Source organism: Oryctolagus cuniculus, chromosome 15 (genome assembly GCF_051225735.1).
Source record: "Oryctolagus cuniculus isolate XC-2025 breed Fujian yellow rabbit chromosome 15, ASM5122573v1, whole genome shotgun sequence".
Classification (NCBI taxonomy): Eukaryota; Metazoa; Chordata; class Mammalia; order Lagomorpha; family Leporidae; genus Oryctolagus; species Oryctolagus cuniculus.
In genome coordinates, this window is record NC_142881.1 from 24,927,870 (window position 1) to 24,952,166 (window position 24,297).

At 45.0% G+C, this 24,297-nt stretch overlaps 1 protein-coding gene across 1 annotated transcript in view; it reads right to left on the reverse strand.

Moving 5' to 3' along the window:
- SORCS3 (sortilin related VPS10 domain containing receptor 3) overlaps positions 1 to 24,297 on the reverse strand; it is a 636,710-nt gene that overhangs the window by 344,234 nt on the left and 268,179 nt on the right. The window contains exon 3 of the mRNA XM_051823565.3: positions 7,415 to 7,514. Coding sequence (XP_051679525.2) covers positions 7,415 to 7,514 — 100 coding nt within the window. The remainder of the gene's footprint in view (positions 1 to 7,414; positions 7,515 to 24,297) is intronic.

A 24,297-nucleotide genomic window follows, 5' to 3' on the forward strand; every position in this document is an offset into this window, starting at 1 on the left:
CCATCTTCTGCTGCTTTCCCAGGCACATCAGTAGGGAGTTGGATCAGAAGCGGAGCAACCAGCACACAAACCAGTGCTCCTGAGGGATTTGAGCACGGCAGGAGGAGGCTTGACTACTGTACCACAATGCTGGCCCCACTCCTTTAGAATTTTTGGTCCAGCCCAAACCAGAATTTGCATGGAAGAGGAAAAGACTGTTTTCTGATCGTTCAACTCTAAAGTTTTTATTAAGGGGCTGGCACTGTGGTGCAGTAGGTTAATCCTCCGCCTATGGCAGTGGCATCCCATTTGGGTACCGGTTCTAGTCCCGGCTGATCCTCTTCCCATCCAGCACTCTGCTATGGCCTGGGAAAGCAGTGGAAGATGGCCCAAGTCCTTGGACCCCTGCACCCATGTGGGAGACCCGGAAGAAGCTCCTGGCTTCGGATCTGCACGGCTCTGGCTGTTGCAGCCATTTGGGGAGTGAACCAATGGATGGAGGACCTTTCTCTGTCTCTCCCTCTTACTGTCTATTACTCTCTCTCTAAAGTAAATAGCATCTTTTAAAAAAGTTTTCATTAATACTTTCTGTAGAGAATATTCTATATATGCATATATGTACAGTACATAAATGCACACATATACCAATAAAATCAAATTTAAAAAAAATGACAGGCAAATCTAAGTCTCCAAGAAGTGAGTAGCTAATTTTTATTATTCCTCTTAAATGCCTAGGTAATCTTACTGCAAATCATATCTTTATTCAAAAAAATATGATATATTCAATGCAAATCCCAAAGGGCACCTTGGAGAGAAGCCAGGCTATAGGTTTATATTCTTCCCATTTTCAAATAAAATGCAAAAGGAAAAAACTAGTAATCATTTTAATGAGCCTTTAAATAAATTCTTGGCGAGAGCATACTGCAGTAATTTATACACACACACACACACACACACATACACACACTTGCTGAGAAAGGGGCTTTGTGACTAAGGAGTGCATTTCCAAGAATTACACTAGATTTCTTTTCCTTTAAGTGATTCGTTTGAATTGAACCACACTTTGCAGCCACTTCATTGCAGGGGTGCACTTGCTAAGGCAGACAGATGCTTCCAAACCAGTATCTTCCCCTCATTGATCCCCTTTTCTTCTGCTGCCTAAGCCCTCATGAAGTCAGATACTTTTCCTTGGGGCTGGGGAGTGGGGTGTTTTCGGATGCATTTTCTGGACATGCAAAGAGAAAAGCACTTTGGACTTCAAATACGTTAACAAGGGAGATTTGGTCCAGGCTCCATTCTTCTCCTTTTTTCACTCTTTCCTTTTATACATTTTCCCCTAAATGCATCTCCCAACACTGCTCTAGCCTCTTGGTAACTATGTTAATTTATGAGGCATGAAAAACTGGGTGGTTGTGAATTAACAAGAGTGGGGCCATTTCTCACCATCGGCAGAACAATCAATCTCTCTCAGGCAGTCAGCAGGTTTGGTTTTTAGGAGACAGGGACGAAGATGGGAAAAGAGGAGGTGGCAGCATGCCTCCAGATGAGCCAGGATGAGCAGCAGGGGAGGCCCCGCAGCCCCTGAGTGAAGCAGAGACAGAGCCAGAGCCTGGATTCTACTCTGTGGTTGTGATGCCAGCACAGTCAGTGCAGGGTCCCAGGGTCCCAGGAGGAGCTTACCAAGCATCATCCTGGGGCCACAAAGCTCAACTTCTCACCTGTAGACCTACTTCCACTTGGAATGTGGGTACTTGATATAGACCTACTTCCCACTTGAAATGTGGTACATGATGCCAACAGGACACAAGGGATGGCAATAGACTGGGGACAGCCTACTACCCACTATGCCCTGAATTCTATATCTTCGTCTATTTTAAACATTTCAAAGTATGGATGCTTCATATAAAAATACACAGACAAACCTCTTAAGAAAGCCAGAACATAATAACAAGGGAATTAACAACTAAATATACCAGACCTGGTATCCAACCAACAACAGTCATTTGCAACCTAGAGGCCAAATCCCTTTTATACAAGAGCTGCCAACTGGCCCATTCCCTCATTGATATTACCTGCTGGACCCTGCAAGCATGTGAACTCGAATCCCAGGGTCCATGTATGAAACTTTTCTCGTATGCATCTTCAGTCCAAGTTGGACTGCAGAGAGCATGAAATTGCTCCCTACCTAAGACACTCTGCTCAGAGAAACACATTTCATAGATTGCTCAGCAATCTTTCCAGACTTTCTGTTGCCTTGTTTTCATGTAGGACACTTTACTACCTGTGAATTGAACGTGTATTAGCCTACCACATGCATTCCCAGAGCCTGCAACATTGTTGGGAGACACAGGTAAGCCAAAGTGGGAGTCTAAGAGTTTTAAATTCTGCATTTCATTTTGCTTAGAAGTTTTCCAAGGTGTTAAGAGCTCAGGGTTATGCTGCTGTGTCAAGAGAATGACTCAGGCACAACCAGCATCCAACTACGCACACAGTGCCTCTTTCACAGCTTGACAGAGGCGGCTTGTGCATTGGAGAAATCTGACTGGTAATTCCCATCGCATTTCTGCAGGGTAGCCTGGAAGTAATTATCCTTCTCACTGGTAAATCAATTAAGAAAGGAGGCTAGAACACTCCCCTCCTCTAAGAAACCGCTAATCCCCTAACACCAACAAGCAAAAAACCCCAGGCAATGGGGTAACTACTAATAAAGTGATGACTGCAACTCACCTGGTCTTCATACCTGTGGCAGTGGCAGCCAACCCTGTGGTCAGACAGAGGTTAGTGGGGAGCCCACTAGCTAGTCTACAAAACTCAAGCAACCCATCCACTTGAGCCTTAGTTTCCTGTCAAATGGGAAGAAAACTACCAGACACAAAAGATTAATAGGGAAACTAAAATCTAAGAAGGAACTCAGCCCAGTGCCTGGAACTTATTGGGAGCTCAATAAGAAGAAATGATCATGTAGTTCTGATGTCAGCAAACCTGATACTTCACACACACACACACACACACACACACAGGCATAGGCACCACTACTCTGCAGTCATTTGGTCACATTCCCTGGCAGTCAGACCTGTGTGTTCTCTGCAATTTCCAACACACTGTCTCCAAAGCTGCAGGTGGCAGTTCCTTCTGAGCCAGAGTAATTACATCCCAACATGCCTGCATGTCCCTATCCACTCAAAGATTCGTTCTCAAATAGATTCACCCTCAGGAGCCAAGCACCTCTCTGGTTGAGGCACAAAGTCTTTAGCATGTTATGTAATGCATAGCTCTGGAAACTGTAGCACTGATTATAGCACTTGCCATCCTGCATGGGCCTGAGGTCAAGAAGCAACTGACAGTACTGTGTTCTGGAGACACAGGGATCGCTATCTCACGCAGGGGCAGGAACTGCAAGCTGGAGCTTGCCAGCTCCCACCACAGTGAAGTCCCTCCTCTGGGAAACTCCTGCTTGCAGAATTAATACACTGCTCTTCATCTTCCAAGTGCCAGACTCAGAAACACTCAATGATGTTGGACTCCCTTAACAAAGTTGGGCTCAAACCCAGATGATGAGCTAATTGGCCAACGGCTGGAGAAAGGCCAACAGCCAGAGATAGAGTCAGGGCAGGTCAAGGTCATTTGCATAATGCTGATGCCACAATACCCTAGGATGGTCTAGCCTTCATTTGGAGCAGCTCTGAGCATCTCATATCAAAACTCTGACTTAGGCAACCATGACACCCACTAGATAAAATGAGGACACCCTGCTCACACCATGTGAGAAAGACAATACTAGTCCAAAGTGCAGCTTCCTTAATGGAGCCCAGCATTGCTGGACATATCCCAACTCATTTGTCTCCCAAAGAAACCCATTAGGAAAGCTGCTGGAGATGCATGATGCAAAATTGGGGTAATTTACAGGACTATTTCTTTATCGTGGCAGCTTTCTGAAAGGTTGGGAGGATTAGATAGCATGTGGACAAAGCTCCTAAAAGGGAGTCAACATGGTAGGTAGTCAGTTAATGCTAAGACTATTGCTGTAGCGTACATGTGTTAATGATGATGTGTTAACACTTCTCTTTTCAACTTAGTGGCATATTAACTGCATTTGGAGATTTTACTTTGTCACTTTGTCAAAAAAAAAGTATTTAGAAAATCAACAATTAGCTTTAGGAGCAACTATAGAAATATCAGTACAATTTACTGTTTTGCCAGGCAGGGGCAACAGATCGCATTTGATGTATTCATAGCCTCCAAGGAATGCAGCAGCCATCTGTTAAATAAATAACTCATCAGGTGAAAAGCAAGTGCTTCCACAAGATTAACTGAAAAATCTGCTGGAGACGGCTGCCATTAGCGAGCTGATGAACATGGGGAGCTACAGATAATTTGGGTATTGAGACAATCAAAAGAGTCTGGAATAACGCAAGCTGAGATGAGAATCCAGTGACCACAGGCTTCGATTTCTTCAAGGTGTGTTTAAAAAGGAATCTAAATGTTGTTTTAAAAGTTGTATTACAAGGTCATAATGACCTAGAGCTCTAGACTAATAAAGAAACAAATACATGTATTTTCATTTATATTGAACACCTTTAAGTGGCTGGAGAAGGCAGAGTTCTACAAAACTATTCTGGTTAAGAGAAAGTCATCATGTCGAGTATGTGTGCATCATCACCATCCAGATATATGAACACAACCAAAACCACTTACTCTAACAACACAGAATGTAACTGTGTCTTCCCTTGGCAGATCCAGAGAGCACTTCATAGATCTCACAGGCTTCTTACAAACATTATTTTTATTGCTATTTACAAATAAATCCATGGAATTGGCCTGTCATTTGTATTTTCCCTAATCTGAGTGAAAAAACACCTGTGCTTTTAATTTGCTGGGTGTCAGTGTTTTGTGGTGAGACTTAACTGTCCTTTGCCTAACTTCTGTTCACTGGGCAATAATCCCTGGGACAAAGTACCCCAGAGAGCCCATGGCCTGAATGTCACATCTGAGAAGGACAAACATAAGTGGTATTTTTGTGTTATTAATCTCCAAAGTGCAGGGCTCCATTCCTCCGTGGCCACAGCATCTACCTTAGCCCACCCTCTGCCCTCTTTACTTCTAAGAATTTCTGTGTTGTGCTAAGGAAAGAGTTCAAGCTGTCAGGCATAGAGAAAACAGCAAAGGACCAAGAGAAATATGATTATGATAATTTCCAACAGGAAGCACATGTGACAGATGAAAGCCAAAATGAATGCAATGGACTATGAACCACAATGGACTACGAACCCTCATGTACCACCGAGGGAATCTTCACAAAGACAGATGATCTATAATCTTCATGGAAATGTGATTAATTCTATCATAGTACAGAGATCAATGCTGAAGGGCTGCTTTCATGTGCCCAAAACCCAGTTCCTCCTTCTATCAAAGTGCATACGGCCACTCTGATTCCACGTGACCTCAAGTCCTTGGTGGAGAACGGAAGGAGCATTGAAGTAGGAATCATAAAAGGAACTGCCGATGCTGCCCTTAACCAGCCAAGCAAGCTGGTGGGGATATTTGTCTTCCATGGGCCTTGGCTTCCTCCTCAATGAAGGGAGAAGAAAGGAAGTATTGACACAGATCATCAGTGACTCAATTCAATCAACTTTTACCATATGGCCAACCTAGGACAGGGGTACCAAGCTTTTCATTTCTAGATTATTAAGCAATGGTGAACCCTAGGTTTGGTCAGATAGGAGGACAAGGTGCAAAGAGATGTGTGATGCCAATGAATCTGGACTGAGAACCAAGAGGCCTGGGTCCCTGTCCTGGTTCCTCTCTCTACCCAGATATGTAGACCTTTTTGTCCTCAGTTTCTCAACTGTAAAATAAGGCATTTGGTACAGATGAATGATTCCAGACTGATACTCTATGGACATCTGGGAACTTAGGGTGTTCATCAACTCCTCAATGTATGAATATTTCCATAGCGTAGGCATGTTTCTAGAGAGAACATCTAGAACTTTAATCACATTTACAAAAAAATTACAGCTCAAAAATGGTTATAAATATAAAGATGAAATCTATGGTCCCTTCCAGCTCTTTCAGTAATGCAAATAACAGCACTGAAAAATATGAAAATAACAATGTTTTGGGAAAAGAGAGAGAGAGAAACTACTCAGCTAAAACCAAAAACAGAACCTAATCAGCCATTCTGGTTATTAAGTCTCCAGCCCAGGAACAATGGGCAAGTATGAGGGTCCCAGAACCACAGAACTGGCTGGATCTCCCGGCTTTCAATCAACACTGGACCAAGATCCAACGGTCCTTCTCCCTGCCTTTGCCGGGCATCTGTAGGGTCACTAGATGTGGGAGTAAGGAGAGGCAGTGGTGCTGTATGTAATGATGCTGAGGGTTGGACTGAAAGCTGCTCCAATTCAAACAGCACACTCCCCATTCCCAGCCACAGCATGCATTCTACCATGTTGAATAAGAGACCAGCAATGTCTGCCCATGGGGTAAAGCTCACTCTTGAGCTTACATGGATGAAGGAAGAGTTTATAAAACTGCTGGGAGATGCAAACTGACTATAAGAGGAGAGTTTGGAGACGTACTTTTTAAACCTTTTAGAAATACTGAAACGATCTTTCATGTGATCATTTTGTGTGCATTTATTTGAAGCAGGCCTACCTCAATTTCTAAATAGTAGTGTTTTCCCAGCACTAGAGAAACCCTATCTTCCCAAAGCCGATACACTATACACTATTTCTTCTCTAAAACAGCCCGTTGTATATGGGATCCAGGCTTCCTCCTCCCATTAAGTCTCTCCATAATGAAGGTTTGACTTTCTACAGTTTCATCCTGACTACTAAATTAAGAACAAAGACAAAGAAGCAGAGGAGCTGATAGAGCCAGGTCCATCCCCCACATCAGCAGAAGCAGCTCAGGGCCAAGCAGAATTTAGAGGCCACTCTTCCTTCCCTTGGCCAGATTCCCTGTAAATAAGAGGCTCTCTGGAAACAGATGAGCAAGTGGGAGGCTGTAGGAAGATTTCCCTCTGGAGTCAGGCAGATCCATATTCCAATTCCAGACCATGACTTATCACTGTCTGACTCAGGCTAGAAAGTTACCTTACCTCTCTGAATTTCAGTTTCTTCACCTGTAAAATGGGTCCAACAATAATTTCCACCCCACAGATTCATTGAGGATAAAGGAGGTGACACATGCAAAGCATTAGCAAGGCCCCAGAGAGCCCTTTCATGAGTTGCATAGCCTTACTGGTACTGCTGCTGCTGTTGCTGTTATTAGCATGACTATTAAGGCTGATGTAAGAATTACAGTGCGTGTGTGATGTGTAAAGCAGGTCCCTATAAGTGACACCATGGCCACTAGATATCTTTGGAACTCCTAATGCTAAGCAGCCCTGCTACCCCCACAGGAGTGCGCAGGACCCACCAACTCCACCCCTTACCTTCCTTTTGTTGGTGGGGTTGACATACAGGTAACTGAGGACAGTCTTCAAACCCACTTTGTCATTCAGCTTTTCATAGGTGGTGCCATAATCCGTTGACCTGCAAGTAAGGGGGAAAAGAAGAAGGGAAAAGACTGTTTTACCAAATGGGAGACTGTTTCAAAGGGAACCAAGGCTCTCCCCCAACCACCACCTCTGTGCCCAAATCATAGGAGTGCTTGAAAGTGTTCTTGGGAGATAAAAAGCCCCATTAATTTTAGAAGAGCAATTAGACTAATGCATCTGCTTACTACCTAAGCTCGCTCACCTTTGCCCCAGCCTTTCTCAGAGACCTACTTTTTGCCCTTTGTGAAGCTGTGCAGTGAAAGGAGCTGCTGGAGACCACCTGCCTCCCACAGTGCCCCCTCCTGCACTGTGTGCTGCTACAGAGGGACTCAGGTGCCTGTCAGAGGGCCCTCTGTATGGGGAAGATGCCACAGAATTTCCGGAGGTCACTGAACTTGTGGCATGGGGATCCTTGGAGAGGTAAGAATTACCCAAGGACTTGTGGGGCCCAATGGCCAAATGAGGCTACACCAGGCAAAGAGCTGGAAGCTGAACATGGGACAATGATGTGGGTGCATCCAGGGTGAAATATCAAGACTGAACTGCTTCCAGCAATTCATCATTCCAGTTATGCTGCTGGCTACCTGCTCCTCCTCCAGGTCTGATTTCCAGCAGACTGACCTTATGCTGGAAGCACAGTCAAGGCTCAGAGGACAAAGCCAGGATGTCCTCTGGCGCCTTTCTTTCCCTCTGCTCTTCCATGGTGGAAGAGCACAACGAGTGCCAACCAGTGGGATTTAAGAGCCCAACTCCCTGCCACCAAGCCTAAGCTTTCTGCCCTCCCACACACACTTCTCTCTCCCTTTTCAGACCAACAGCATCAACAGTCTCTCCACTTCCCTTTCCATCCTCACCCTCCTCAGCTACCATCACAACACTTTTCTAGCTCAGGATACTAAAGGGCAGAGGTAAACTTACTTTCACCAAAAGTAATTGACCTTATGAGTGCCCACATTGCCCCAAATCTCAGTTTCTACCTCTAGCTCTAGGCATCTCCTTGATTTTGGTATCTGCCTTTCTCTGAGCCTTTATCTACATTCCAACTCTCATCTAGTTCGTCCCTGGCTCCTCAATTTGCTTTAGAGGCAGAAAAGAAAAACGACATGGTCTTTTAGAGCTATTCCCAGCCCCATCCAAATTCTTTGTCCACAGGCCTAGCTTAAACATTCACCTCTACCTCCTCTGTTCAAGCTTCACCAGCCCCGTTCCCAGTCACTGCTCATCTCCCTTCTGTATGCAACAAGTTTCCCCAACTTCATGCACCAGGAACACTGGGCATCCCTTTTCTGACAGTATCATGAGGAATTCCTTCATGGTCTGCCCCCCAACCTCAGATACGATGTAAGCTCCTGTCCACAGGAGCTTTGTAGAGCACTACAAGTAAGAGGAAAGAACAGAACTTTGAATGTAGGAAAAAAAATCTTTGTTTCATTCCTAGCTGCAGCTCTCTGGTTGCATGGCCATGTGCAAATCACTTTACCTGCTGGTGTCTCAAATTTCAACACTGAAAAATGGGGATAACTCAATCTCACAAGGAGTCTGTAAGGATGCAAAACCAGAACCATGGAAAATCTTATCAGGATGGAGGCATAATGGCATATTAAAAAATAGATAAATAGGCACTTGTTCCTTTTCCCCAAATGCCTAGAGCCAGGCCTTACATATTATGCACACTCAGCACATTTAATGAATAAACAAATGTCATTATTTCAAGTCCCTCCCTAGGCTCTTGGCTCCTCAGAGCCATCAGTTATGCTCACTGTAATCATCAGTCACCCCAGAAAGCTGACTTCTTATTCTTATCCTCTGGCTCCTGTCTACCTCTGGTGCTGAAGCTCTGGGAATCACTCCCAGTCTTTCCCTTTGCCTTTATCTCTCAAGCCCAGCTCCGTTCCCAAGTCTTAATGCTTTCGTCCCCTTAATATCTTAGGTCCCTGGTGTCCTTTGCATTTTCATGCCGATGCTATGGCTTATGCATCGTTTTTGAAACAGTCCCCTAGTTGGATGCTCTTCTTCCTAGCTTCCCTCCACACTTACTCATCAATCAGACTGCTATCAGGTTATATTTCAACTACCCAGATCTGTTCACCTCACTCCATGGTGACAATTACCCACTGCCTTCACACAGTCAAAATGCATCTCCCAACTTCGTCTTAGGAAACCTGTTTGCAACCTCCCTTTCTGAACTCATTTCCAGTCATTTGCCCCTCTGCCCTTTTCTTACCAGACTCACTCAATTTCACAAACCTGCCTTACATTTGCACTACCCTCTGCTCCTGCACACACCACTGCCTTTGCCTGAACGAGCCATCTTCGGGTGTCGCTCCCCCTCTTCGTGGAGGAATGACACTAGACCCTGCGCTGTTCTTTTGTCTGCTCGGCCCTCCCCGGGTTTGCTGCTGGTTCTTCCCGGGTTGGCTACCGTCCCTTCCACCTCCGTGGAAGGGCAGTTCCCCCTGCCACTTTCCCCACTTCCGCGGGGGAGTGGCACACCACCGGCCGGCTCTCTCGGGGGCTGCTCAGGTGTTCCTTCAGAAAGATGTTCCTGGTGCATGTTGTCTCTCTCCTCCTTTCTAGTCCTCTTCCACCAATCCCAACTCTGCTACCCACACGCCGAGTACGCTGCTCTCCTCCAATCAGGAGCAAGATCAGCTCCTATAGGTTACTGGTCGAACTGGAGGCAGCTGTGTAGAATCTGTTTACTCCTCTCCCAGCACCATATTGTGGGAGAGCAGATGCATAGAATAAGTCTTAATTCCAGTAACTTAGTCTAGTCTGAGTTGCTCCCCACATTCGGGTTCTCCCTGCTAGGTTAATTCCTCTGCAACCCTCAACATCCAACTCCAATATCACACCTTCTTCCAACGTTCTCAGGGCAAACTTGATCACAACGTCCACTGTGCTTTCATACCACTTTGTATGTGTTTCTATTTTAGCATTTATCTGACTATTTGGATTATACCATCTTGACTGGCTCCTCTTCCATTACTCTCACTCCCTAAGAACATGAATCATCTCTTACAAAAGGCCCAATGCCTTATACGATGCTTAAACAAGGTGCTCAATGTGTTGGTTTATGTGTTGTTTTGCTGTTATCTGTGAGAACGAATGCATGAATAAATGAGTGTGTCCCAACCTATTCAAAAGTTTTTAATTGATTGCTAATGTCTAGTGGTAATACAACAGAGTCACACCAAAACAAAAAAGCACTTGGCACTTCTGACGCGGACATGACCGATGCAGACTGCAAAGGCAGAGCAGTGTCTCCTGCCTTTGAAGGACCTGTAACTCTTTCAGATCAGAATTAAGGTTAAATGACCAGTCACCCCGAGCAGCTGTGCTACCCACGGCAGGGAAGACAGACTGTGATCTCTGAAGGCTTCGGGTGCACACTTTGCATAAAATATTTCATTTGGATTAACCAATGAAGTACTTGTTGATTCTACATTCCCTAAGGCATAACGGCAGCATGGTGTGGGAAAAGCACATTGAACTTGGAGTATGAAAACCCAAAATCTCAAACTGATTCTGAAATGCACTTGAAGTGCCACCATGGACAAGCCACTTCTCTCCACCTATTAGAGAAAAAAAATTCTGACACTTGTAAAAGTTGTAAGGCAGACTTTACTCAGAAGGATTGTAATAGGACAGATAGAATTGCAATAGGACAACCTATTGCTGCCATGGGTTTTGCAGTAGGGAAGGGAGATTTAGCCCAACTTCAAACCTAAAAAAGCAAAGCGGGAATTTATAGTAAAAGATCGGGGTCAAAAGATGGAAAATGAGAGGGGAGGGTACTTCTTGTCTAAACACTCAGGATTCTTGCTGAAGGCTGGCTATGGTTATCAAATGTTACCTAGGCAACAGTGGGGACTTTTATCAGTGAACAAGACTGGGGGGATTTTGGTTCCATTGACTTAGCTGGCTTCTTGCTCTTGAGAATATGCCCACGGTTGGGGCCTCAGTGCAAAAGAGTTCAGCAGAGCCCAACTGGAATTTGTCAAGGAGACAGCATTGTCAATTTCCCATTCTCTCATTAACAGGAAAAGTTTAATTCAGATTATCACAAAGCTCCTTCCAGACCTTAAAGTTTATTTTCCAAAGCAACACACCACTGAGCTGTTTTTCAACTAGCAACTTCCCCCATACTATCAATAGCAAACATCTTATGAGAGCTAAATCTCAGGGCTCCCTGCATGACTGATGTCATAACAAACTTCCTTCCAGAATCCAAATAACCCTCATCAAAGGCAGTGTGCTTAGCACCATGCGTGACCTCTCTTTCTGCAAGCTACATGACAGATTCACACTGACTTTGCTATTTTCCAAAAGGGGCTGCCGAGAGTAGAGACTTTCCAACAAAGGATGCTATGCATTTCGGCCTCCTGAATGCCTCTGGCGCTTTCTGCTTATCCAGTCCGACAGAAACCACTCTTGCTCATCGAAGACGCCTCATGGAGCCAGTGAGCCCACAGAGCCAAAGGCGCCCTCGACCATGTCCTTGCCAATATGAACCCTGCACACTGCCTTGACCGCTGTGTTCTGTGGACCTACTTGGCCTGAGGTGAGGGGCAGATGGCAGAGAGGTCTCAGCTCCATTGCCAGAGACAGCTGTGCCTGCAGAACTCACCCTTACAAGAAAGCAAATCATCCTCTACTTGCAGCTCCAGACATCTGCCAGAGGGTTCATTTAGACCAAACAGGCACACCTCGCCGATTCTGAAGCTGGCTTCCTGAATCACGATGCTACATTTGTAAAACTGAGCTGTTCAGAATGCTGGAACCGTGGTCCATGCACTGGGCACCGCCATATCCTGGCAAGATGCCAGGCACCATTTTGAATTGATCAGTGCACACAGCTAAGCTGGAAGGTGACAGGTGAGCAGGGCACAGCCACAGGGCTCCGGCCCCTCCAGCTCTGTGCACTGCTCTGTGTCTCAGTGTATGCCTCGTTATCTTCTTTTTTTTATTTTTTTGACAGGCAGAGTGGACAGTGAGAGAGAGAGAGAGACAGAGAGAAAGGTCTTCCTTTGCCATTGGTTCACCCTCCAATGGCCGCCACGGCCGGCGCACTGTGGCTGGCGCACCGCACTGATCCGAAGGCAGGAGCCAGGTACTTATCCTGGTCTCCCATGGGGTGCAGGGCCCAAGCACTTGGGCCATCCTCCACTGCACTCCCTGGCCACAGCAGAGAGCTGGCTTGGAAGAGGGGCAACCGGGACAGAATCCGGCACCCCAACTGGGACTAGAAGCCGGTGTGCCGGCGCCGCAAGGCAGAGGATGAGCCTAGCGAGCCGCGGCGCAGGCCTTGTTATCTTCTTAAGTGAACTATTCCAGCACCCAAAAACACAAAATGAGATACCAATCACATGGCCACTACTAGATTTAATGATTAAGTGTACTTATAAATAACATACAATATTTTTAATGCATTTACATGAGAATATACAAGGGTACTTCAAAAAGTTCACAGAAGATGGAAGTAAAAGATGTTTATTTTGTTGTTAAAAATTTTGAAAGCATAATATTTTTCAAGATATGTGTTGTCCATGAAGTTTTTGAAGACTTCCTAATATGCATGGTTTTCAAAGGTTTTGTACCAAAATAAACTTACCTTTTAATTCTATTTTCCATGAATTTTTGAAACCCTTTAAATGTCCTGCAGCATACTCATTTCACTCAGAGTTTTTGAACTATATCCATTTTGGCATATCTAGCCATCATCCATTTTACTTTTTTTAAAGATTTACTCATTTATTTGAAAGACATAGTGAAGGAGGGGGGACAGAGGGAGAGAGAAGAGAGAGGGAGAGATTTTCTATCTGCTGGTTCACTCCCCAAATGGCCACAATAGCCAGGGGTGGGCCAAGCTGAAGCCGGGAGCCAGGAGCTTCATTCAGGTCTCCCACATGGAATCAGGGGCCCAAGGACTTGGGCCATCCTCCCAGATCTATCAGCAGGGAGCTGGATTGGAAGTGGAACAGCTGGGACACGAAACTGTGCCCATATGGGATGCTCACACTGCAATTGGTGGCCCAACCTGCTGCACCCCAGTGCTGGCCCCTCATTTGCTCATTTCAACTACTGCATAGCCTTTCTGATTATGAGTAAACTATTTTTCTTTTCAACCATTTATAAATATTTTAGTTCCTTCTTTTTCTAAAATCTGCCATTCTAAACACATGTGCAATTCTTATATATAGCTTATTGTGCACTTGGGAGCAAAACTTTTTCTGGGGAGTGAAGTTCCTGGGCCCCACTCTAAGCACAACTTCTCCTTTGCTGGTTGCTGGCAACATTTTCTCCATGGGGCTGGACCTCCAAAGGTAACTGCTGTTGGGCTCCAACACCTGCCCAGGGACCTGCTCATTGCCTGGCTGGGTCTGCCAGTTCCAACTACTCACACTACTCCCCAAGCATCTGACATAGATGGGCAGACTCTTCATCCTCCCAGAGGCTCTGGGTCTGTCCCACATGCTCACTCCTAATTGAAGCCCTTCCTCTACTCACTGAGCTCATACTTTGGACTGGTACCTCCTTGGAGGTACACCCTAGCCTGCCCTGCCTTCCCTCTGGTTCTTCTAGGGCCAGTCTCCCAGTGACAACATCAGGAGATGAAGTGGGACTACAGTGAGTATGGCGTACTTTTTATCCACCCAGTAGCTCCCACTTCTCCCATGAACTTCTACATGACAGGCTGGTGACAACAAGCATATGGACTGCTATTTTAAAAGTAAAAGAACAGAAAGGAAAAATATTCAGTCAATGCAGCCAAGTCAGTCTCCCAATACAGCTGACATACAGCTCAACACACCCATTGCCAGTGCCACATTCCTGCCAGAGGTGAGAAGCTCTGGAAGGCACTCTTTCAGTTCTTGTGGGGCCTCCAGATGTTCTGGGTGGGTGTGTACACACTGCTGTCATTATCTAGTCATCACATTCCCCCTCATTTATCCTGAGCTCCTAATCCCTCTTCCTTTTGCCTCTCTTTCCTTTTTTTGCAAAACTTAGGAGTCCTTACCATTGCATCTCTTATTAGTCTGCCTTCTTCCCAGCACACTCCCTGCTGTGAGATACAACCTCAACGCAAAATAAGCAACCACATCCATGATAGTTCCTTGCCCTGTTGGCAGACTTTGTTAGGTTTTGCTCATTTCTTAACACATACAGATCTACCAATCATGGCATCAACTGTGCACCAGGCACTGTGCTTTGCTTCTGCTTGCTGGCCACTCATGAGTAGCTACAGTCCAGGTTGGCAAACATTTTTTCTGTAAAAGAGACAGACAGTAAATATTTTAGGTTTTGCAAACCTCCATCCAAATACAGATGGTCTCTGACTTATGATGGCTTCATTTTCAACTTTATGATCAACTTGACGATCGTGTTAAAGCAACACACATTCAGCAGAGACCATCATTGGAATTTTAAATTTGGGTCTTTTTCTGGGCTAACAACATGCAGCGTGGTACTTTCTAACGATGTTGGGCAGCAGTGGTGAGCACAGCTCCTGGTCAGCCACACAATCATGAGGGTGACCAACCGTTCCTGTGTCACTACTATCTCTTGGACACTGTGTTTTATGTTTTCCCAGCCTATCATGTCTACAAAACACCCACCTGGGGCTCCTGCTTCTGGTGTATGAAATTTGAGTTATAATATTTTCAACCTACAATGAGTCTGTTGGTGTTAAACCCCATCGTACATTGAGGCACATCTGTATTCCACTGGGCCCTTGTTGCTGAAAGCAAGCCAAACACAAGTATGTGAATGAATGAGTGTGGATGGGTCATGGTGTGACTGTGCTTGCACAAACCAGAGGTATGCAATTTGGTGGTCACTGCTTCGGCAACTGCAATGTCAGCCCCTTTATCTCACCTCTAGAAAGGTCCATACCCTGCTTTCACTCCAAGACTCTCGCCAGCATCTGTGATGCCCTAACTTACCATTTCCTTCCTGGCTGCCAAGTCATCGAGTCAAATGCCTGCCTGTGCATGGCCCCAGGGCCTTCAGAGATGCCAACTTCACCTCCCCTTTCCCACTGGCTAGTAAGTGTCCAGACTCTACTTTTCGGCTACCAGCTCCAGGACTAACTATGCTGCGAAGACTTTCCCTGCAACTCCAGCCCACCTCTCCTTTGCATTTGTATCAGCAGCACCTAGGAGTTTCCCATTTATTCTCCAAATATGCATATGTGCTTTTGCTCTTTTCAGCAAATGCTTAAAAGCTCTTTCAAAGAAAAATACCAAATGAAATGCTTTTTTTAATCTCTGAGAGTGCAGTGCAGGGCTCTAAGTAGAGAAACAAAAACACTGAAGTAGTGCAAAGACAATTAGGGTCAGAACTAGCTGTGCAGGCTTTTTACATATGAACCTCAGCTCAGAACATAGGGTTGATGGTGTCTAGGTTCAGTGAAGAGTAGTAAGATCCCCAGCCCAGCATCTGATTACAGCCCTTGTTTCCTAAGTGCTTATTGTCGCTCCCCGTCTTCGTGGGGGAACGACACAGGACCCTGCGCTGTTCTTTTGTCTGCTCTGCCCTCCCCGGATTTGCTGCTGGTTCTTCCCAGGTTGGCTACCGACCCTTCCACCTCCGTGGAAGGGCGGTTCCCCCTGCCACTTTCCCCACTTCCGCGGGGGAGCGGCACACCGCCAGCCGGCTTTCTCGGGGGCTGCACAGGTGTTCCCTCAGATGTTCCCCTTAGATGTTCCTGGTGCATGCCGTCTCTCTCCTTTATAGTCCTCCTCCGCCAATCCCAACTCGGCTGCCCACACGCCGAATACACTGCTCTCCTGCAATCAGGAGCAGGATCAGCTCCTGGAGGTCATCACTCAAGTTGGCAAGAGGCAGCTGCGTAGAAGCTGTTTTCTTCTCTCCCAGCGCCATATTGTGGGAGAGCAGATGCATAGAATAAGTCTTAATTCCAGTAACTTAGTCCAGTCCGGGTTGCTCCCCACACTTATGCCTCTCATTTTTATAAGTACCTTATCCTTAAGGGCAGTCAGTTTATTTTCTTTAACTTGCTTTATATTCTTTATATTTAATAGGGAGTTAGGCACATAGATGCCCAATCAGTCACTAAAGGCCCCTTGACCACTATTTCCAGTTGTCACCATGAAAGTACAATATGGCCCAGCTGCCTGGGAAATCCAGAAACAGAACAATGCTTCCATGTGCCACAACTTCGAAAGCACCCACTATCCTGCCACTGAGACACATGGAGGCCCAACAACAAAAGCCCTTGGGCAATCAGGGGTTCTGCTGTGTGGTGAACCACAGACCATTCCAAGGTCAGGGTCAGGAGTTTCCATGGCACACAGCTCCAATGGCTACCCAGAGAGTCTTTGTGATAGAAAATCATTGAAATCCCCTCTGGCCCACTCCACTGCTCATCCTAGGGCCAGTGCCCAAAGCCACTTTAATTTCTATCTTTGCAATGGCAGAGGCCCAGCCTGACCACAAATAACCAGCCAGATAACTAATTTCAGACCTCAAGCCAAAAGCAAGTGATTTAAATAGTTTCATGCTCTAAATGGGTCTGGGTACCCACCCTCTGCTTCAAAAAAAAAAAAAAAAAAAAAGCCACAGGCAGGCTGATGCCAAAGCAGAAGTTCACAGGGCTCTCACGGACTTCTCGCTGTCTGCCTCCTTGGCCACATTATATAGGCTCACAAAGAGGGGCCCAATGACACTGGGTGATTAATTCATCAGTTCTATCCCCCCACCTACCCCTCATCAGCCCAGAGAGAGCCATCACAAGGTTCTAAGTTAGAAAACTGGAGGCTCGCAGACTCTGGAAACTAGAATCATGCAGAATTCGTGGTTCAGGTCAGGTAAGATGTGAACCAACAGCAGCACCACCCCAGCACCCACGCCATCAAGAGCAGAGGAGGTGGTGTGGGGTTAGACAAGCACTGAGCATGCTGGTCGTTCTTCCTTACCTTGTGAGCACATTTGTTCTCACTGAAGAATCTCATTTTGAACAACAGCCTTGCTGTGTTGCTATGTTTTGGATTCAGAATGTCCAAACAGCCCAACCTCTTAAGCAGGAGTCCTATTTGTGCCGTACAGGTAAGGAAGGAAAGAAGCCCTCCAGAGAAAAACAGAGCTAAGGGTGGCCCTGAGAAGGCAAAGCAGCCTGTATTTCACTGCAGCTTCTTGCAAGTGAAGAAAACAAAATCATCACAAACACATACACACAGGGACCATGCACACACATTCGACAGGGCACCATTAAAGAATAAGGTAAATATCAAGACGTGCAAAAGTCTCTAAGACATAGCACTAAATGAATAAAAACCTACAGAATAAATATACACAGTATATCCAGATACAACAAAATAAGTTTTATTAAGTTTATAAGTGTATACAAAAATGCACATAACAAATCCAGAGGAAAATATAAATAATGGATGTGACTTTGGCTAGGGAACTGGAGTAGCGGCAAGGTGATGATAGGGACCTGAGTCTATTTGTATTGTTGAAATGCTTTTAAATAAAAACATATTCACATATCACTCCCATAGTTAAAAATCACAGCAATAAACACATTGTTACTGAGCCGTCTCCACACAGTCCAGTAAATTAACACATCTGTATGGGAACTCTATTTTAGACAATCATTTGCATTCAAAAAAGCCCACTAAACTCATCATAAGAGGATTCCTTTCAGAGTCAAGCAGATTTGGTTTCAAATCCAGCCCGTTGAACCCCAGGCTCATTACGTCAGTCTCATGTTTCACAGTTGCTCAGTGGGGATATCAATTTTGCCTCAGTAGGATTTGAAGGTTATACAGCCCTAATAATAGGGATCTCACCTCACTGTTGATTGTTGGCAGATCCCACAATAGGCCAAGAATATCAACTCTGGCGGAGAAACTGTCCCACACCTCTCTGGACAACCAGCACCAACATAACAGCTGTATAAACACCAGTGGCCAGGCCAAGGCCAGCCCACCCCTACCGTATTAGCAGGAAGCCACCAAAAGGCGCCTGGGAAGATGGAAGGATTCTACACATAATCAAAAATAGCCTCCAGCAGGTAGCCAATGCTTACAAATTAAAGCCTAGGGAAAATAAATTCAACTTCTCTCGCTAACTTTTCCTGTGGAAAAAATAATGAGGCCCACACTAGAAGGTTTCAGATGGTTTTAGCAAAGCATCTGTTTGTGGAGAAGATGTTTACCATCTCCTTTAAAATCGCATACTGCCAGTTGGAGCCCTGTGACGTGTATGCAATTATGCCTGTGCACATCTAGAAACTTCCAGGATAAAATGCACAGCCACCTGATGGAGAGCCTCTGAATCACCCCCCTAAATTCTGTGCCCCCTTCTTTTTTCAAGTTGTTCCTTCTTGTACCCATGGAAGGCACTCAGTGCTTTCATCAAGTCCTTTATCAGCTAATGCAAGGCTCTCCCTCCATGGAGCAAGGAGTCCTTTAATCGCTCACCTCCTCCAGGAAGCCTGTCATTTCTCTCTACTCAGGATTTCTAGCACACAACATTTGTCACTCCCAGAGTGTGTTGTGTCTGGGGGACATGCATCCCTTCTGTTGCTGTTTTATGCTGTGACTTAAATTTCTGTGCATGGAGTTTCTTTCTCTGAGGTCAAGAGACTACCGTGGAATTTCTCTACCCCTCAAACAAGCTGAAAATGTATCTCAGGACTCAAACAGTCATGAGGAGGCAGATTTCCCTTCTGACTTTTCAGGTGTGCTGCTGGGAGAGGACAACAACAGAGCACCTGTCCCCCTACAGAGGGCTGGATCCATCAGCTGCCCTACTGGTCAACCAGGGCAAAGAAGTCTCCCAAGCCAGGAGCAAACTCTCAGAAGACAAGGAGACAAGGCAGCTCCTCATCTGGGCGTTCTCAGACCATACTCACCTCATCTTATTCTGAACCTAGAAACCTGGAATTTCAATTATTTATCAACTAGTTGCTATGCTCCCTGCAACACTATTTAAACAGTTGTCCCATCAGATCCTATGTTCTACACTCCAAACACTCTTGACCATATACTAGAACTTTAGGGCATGAAAAGCAATCCTAGAGTTTTTTTCCTTAAGCTTTCCTTTGAAAGGCTAAGCAAGTGACAACAATTAGCTTAAATTTGAGTTTGTTCAAGTCACAGGAAGTCTTTAAGCCATCCTTGTGGTCCCCAGAGAAAAAAACTACCAATGCTCGAGGAAGAAGTCATCTGAACCCAGATGAGGTGGGCTGGTTCAGCAGATAGGTCCTACAACCTTGGTCAAAAGGAATGTCACACCCTAGGGTCTTTCTAAAAGATTTAAGTGCTGAAAATTTCTAGTAGAAATACCTAAAAATACAGAAAAGAGAACTAGGAGTCACAGACACACTATCGCCATGCCGTACAGAGAAAAACTTGGTAACATTTTAGTGTGTTTTCCCTGATCTTTATAAGTCATTGGAGTCCTGCTTTTTCTCTTAATATTACAAACATTTCCCCATGCTGTTAATCAGTTTTCAGAAATATCATCTTAAAAGTCTTACAATGGCCCACTGTATAAATGTATCATTATTTACTTTAATTATCTTCTCTGGCCAGTTGGTCAGTTTCTGGCCAGATTCTCACATTAAGTAACTATAATGTATACTGTTGTATATAAATCTTTGTATGAGTCTATTTGTTTCCTTGGAATAGATTCATGTGAGTGCAATTACCAGTTCAAAGGGTGACAATCATCATTACGGCTCTTGTTGTAAACTTCCCTACAGAACTGTTCTGGCCACTCTGCACTTCTACTCACAGTGCACACAAGTACCAGCTTCACCACACACTTGTCCATGCTGGGTTTTAGCATTCTGAAGGTCCTGGACATAGGTGTTCCAAATTACCCTACGGATATATACTTTGACAGCAAAGCCTTATAAAAATCTGTGGGGGGCGGCGCCATGGCTCAATAGGCTAATCCTCCGACTGCGGCGCCGGCACCCTGGGTTCTAATCCCTGTCGGGACGCCAGATTCTGTCCCGGTTGCTTCTCTTCCAGTCCAGCTCTCTGCTGTGGCCTGGGAGTTCAGTAGAGGATGGCCCAAGTCCTTGGGCCCTACACCCACATGGGAGACTAGAAGAAGCACCTGGCTCCTGATGCCAGCCGCAGCACGCCTGCCGCAGTGGCCATTGGGGCGGGGGGGGGGGGGGTGAACCACTCTACCTGTCCAAAAAAAAAAAAAATCTGTGGGACCTATACTGTGCCTTCCAATCAGAATTCCATATCATAACAGTATCTGATTTGCAAACATCTATGGCTCAAGAACTATACTTTTAGAAATTATTGTGGGAGCTGGTGGTGTGATGTAGCAGGTAAAACTGCTGCCTGCAGTGCCAGCATCCCATATGGGTGCTGGTTCAAGTCCCAGTTGCTCAACTTCCAATCTAGCTCTCTGCTATGGCCTGGGAAAGCAGTAGAAGATGGCCCAAGTCCTTGGGCCCCTGCACCCACATGAGACCCAGAAGAAGCTCCTGGCTTCAGATCATTGCAGCTCCAGCCCTTGTGGCCAATTGGTCAGTGAACCAGCAGATGGAAGATCTCTCTCTCTCTCTGTCTCTCTCTCTCTCTGCCTCTCCTTCTCTCCTTATGTAACTCTTTCAAATAAATAAATAAATCTTTAAAAAGAAAAGGTTACTGTGTATCCCAAGAGATTTAATCCACAAGTGTTACCTCTATAGCAATATTTGTCATTTAAAAGTTTTATCTGAGAAACTGTTAATCCATTATCTGATTTAAAAATCACACTATTACATGTTCATATAAATAAATTAATTTTATCAAACACATATAGTTTCAGAAACAAAAACAATTTAATGAAAAGACTGACACTTTTACTTATTTTGTGTTTATGCAAGTCTTTTTAGTATCTGGCTTTATAGAAAACAGCTAGATTTTCCTAACTTTTTCCATTCAGTCCAGTATGATAATACATATATCGTGTAGCTTCTGGAAAACTCTGTCATACACTCATGAGAACATGACAGTAAAAAAGGCAAATGACATTTATTACTAATAGGAAACAATTCTGACCTTATCAACCCCCTGGAAGGGTCTCAGACTCCCAGGGGTACCTGGGCCATAATTTGAGAACAGCTTTTCTCCAGTCAACAATTACAGGGACCCAAGAGGACTACAATCAAGAGGCATTTTTAGAACTTGAAGTCTTTGAATTTCTCACAAGTTTCCCATTACATCATACACCCTTCTTTTGCATCAAGTTCCCCCACCCACCCCTGCACTCCAAGAATCTTTGCTTTCCCTGGTTCTCTACTACTTTCTATCACTGCATCACACTTTGGCCTAGACCTTTGATTTTCAGAGTCTCTATTCCCCACCAAAACTATAAGCTTCTTGAGGTCAGGGATCAATATGTTGTCACAAACTTGGACTCAATAATTAATTTCTTGGAAGACTGCCATCCCAAATCACTGCAGTAGTTAAGTCACAAACATTTACACAGAGCTTTAGACAAAACACTTGCTCTTGAAATATTCCATTTAATTCTCACAACAGCCTCCAGCATAGGTATTTCATCTTTGTCATAAAAATGAGGAAATGAAGACTCAGAGAAACTCAGTGACTACACAAATGACAATGCTGAAACTTGAACCTGAATCCCACACACTCTCCTTCAGTGCCTGGTCATTGATTTAGGCACTGGTAGTTGAGCATCTGTTCCACAAGAAATCCTGTGATAGGTATTTCATTGACTCATTTGCTCAGGGAAGCTCCATGGACATTTCCTACCAGAAGGCACTACGGGCATTTAAAAGGAGAGTGTTGGAGTTAAAATTCAGTTAGAATCCCTGCTCTCCTACTTACTAGCAACATGAAACCAGGAATATTGCCTAACCTTTCCTGTGTCAGTATCCCTATGTTTACAGTGGCCATAGTAATTGCCACCAGGAAGGGATATTAGATTCAATGGAAAATGGACCTGAAGCACAGAATCAGTGTAGTTTCTTGATATTCTCCTTAGTTCCCCTCTGAAAAACAAAATGACTTCACAATATGAACATGGGCACTTTCTATAGTCTGAGCCATCTGACTATTGAACAGGAAAACATTGTCCTCAACCTTTGGACCTGGATCCTTTGGAATATAAATGCTGCAGCAACCCAGGCCAAAGCCACTAAGTGGACAGAGAGGATGACCATTTTTACCAACAGACATTCACTGCCAACCCCAGCAAGGTCCTCCAAGGCCTTGGCTCTGTTCCCCACAGCATGCGCAGACATCCCTCAAGCCCAAGTCCTCGCAGTCACTGGAATGCAGCAACTACCAGGGGAGACAGGTAGTGCTCAGTCAGGCAAGGTGCTGGGCAAGCCAGAGCCTGGGTTGGAACATAGTGTCACTAAGCCTGAGGACCGGCCACAACACGGTCCTGTGGACTGTTTCCAGGGGCTCACATTTAAGCACTGAGCTAGTCCCATGAGTTCTGGTTTGGTGCGTTTCCAGAACCGTCTTAATACAGACACTCCTTATGTCCAACCCAAAACAGTTTAATTACTCTGTTCTTATGTAAAATGAGAGGTTTTCAATCAATGATCTCAGAAGTCCCTGCCATCCCCAACATTCTGTGCATCTGATCAGGCTGCAACTGGTAGCTGGCTGCTTCCCAACGGCAAGTCTACGCTCCAAGGAAACACATTTGTCACCATTGAAGGGCTACTGAGGTCCTGCAAAAATTGCCCAAGCTGGGGTAGTGTTTCTGGAATGAGTATTCAAGGGCCCAAAGGTGAGCCAACCTACAGATCAGAATTTAGGAGCCAATGTGACAGTATCCCCAAAGAATTGTAAGATCTTGTTGAAACAAGACTAGCTCTCATTAACTATGTAAGTGAGTCTTGAAATCAAGGCTGAACTATGCCATTTAAAGTCAACACCTGGACCACCAGCAAATGGTGAGTAAGATGATACCTGGATGCAATTCTGATACAGTCCTCTTATAGGGAGAGGTGTGTGGACAGGGACAGGGATTAGAATAAAGGGCACAAGCATGCTAGTAGATAAGACTCTGGGAGGACAAGGAGTCTACCACATTTCTAGTGCCTACTACTGGCACACTGCAGGAACCCTGTCACTATCTTTAAATTTTTTTTTTAAAATACAATATACACTAAGAAATATACTCAAGGATACAGATCAATTAATTTTTCACATGACCAATAAATAAATGTAGACAGGATAAATGAGTAGGAAGCAACTAGACCAAAGTCAGCCAATAAATAGAGTGGTAAGTGCATAATCTTTGATGTCTGAGGCATGGTTTCAAGCCTGGCTCCACCCCGACTATGGGGTCTCAGGCAGATCACTTAATCTATCTGATCTTCAGTTTTCTCATACAGGGCAGACATTTGGCCTAGCAGTTAAGATACTGGTTCAGACACCTGGATCCCACATCAGAGTAGCCTGGTTCAAGTCCCCACTCTGCTTCTGCTTCTAGTTAATGTGCACCCTGAGAGGCAGCAGGTGACGACTCAAGTGATTGCGGGCCTGGAACTCACATGGGAGACCTGGATTGAGTTCCAGCTCCAAGGTTCAGCCTGGTCTGCCCCAGCTGTTTCAGACATTTGAGGAATAAACCAGTTTTTTTTTTCTCTCTCTCTCTCCCCTCCCTGCCTCCCCCCTCCCTCCTTCTTTCTGCGTGTGCATATGTCCACCTCTCAAATAAAAATAAAATACACAAATGTTTTTAAGTGTTTTCTCATCTATAAAATGAGTAAAATTAAGTCTTTTACAGTGTTGTTTCAAAATTCCTTGAGG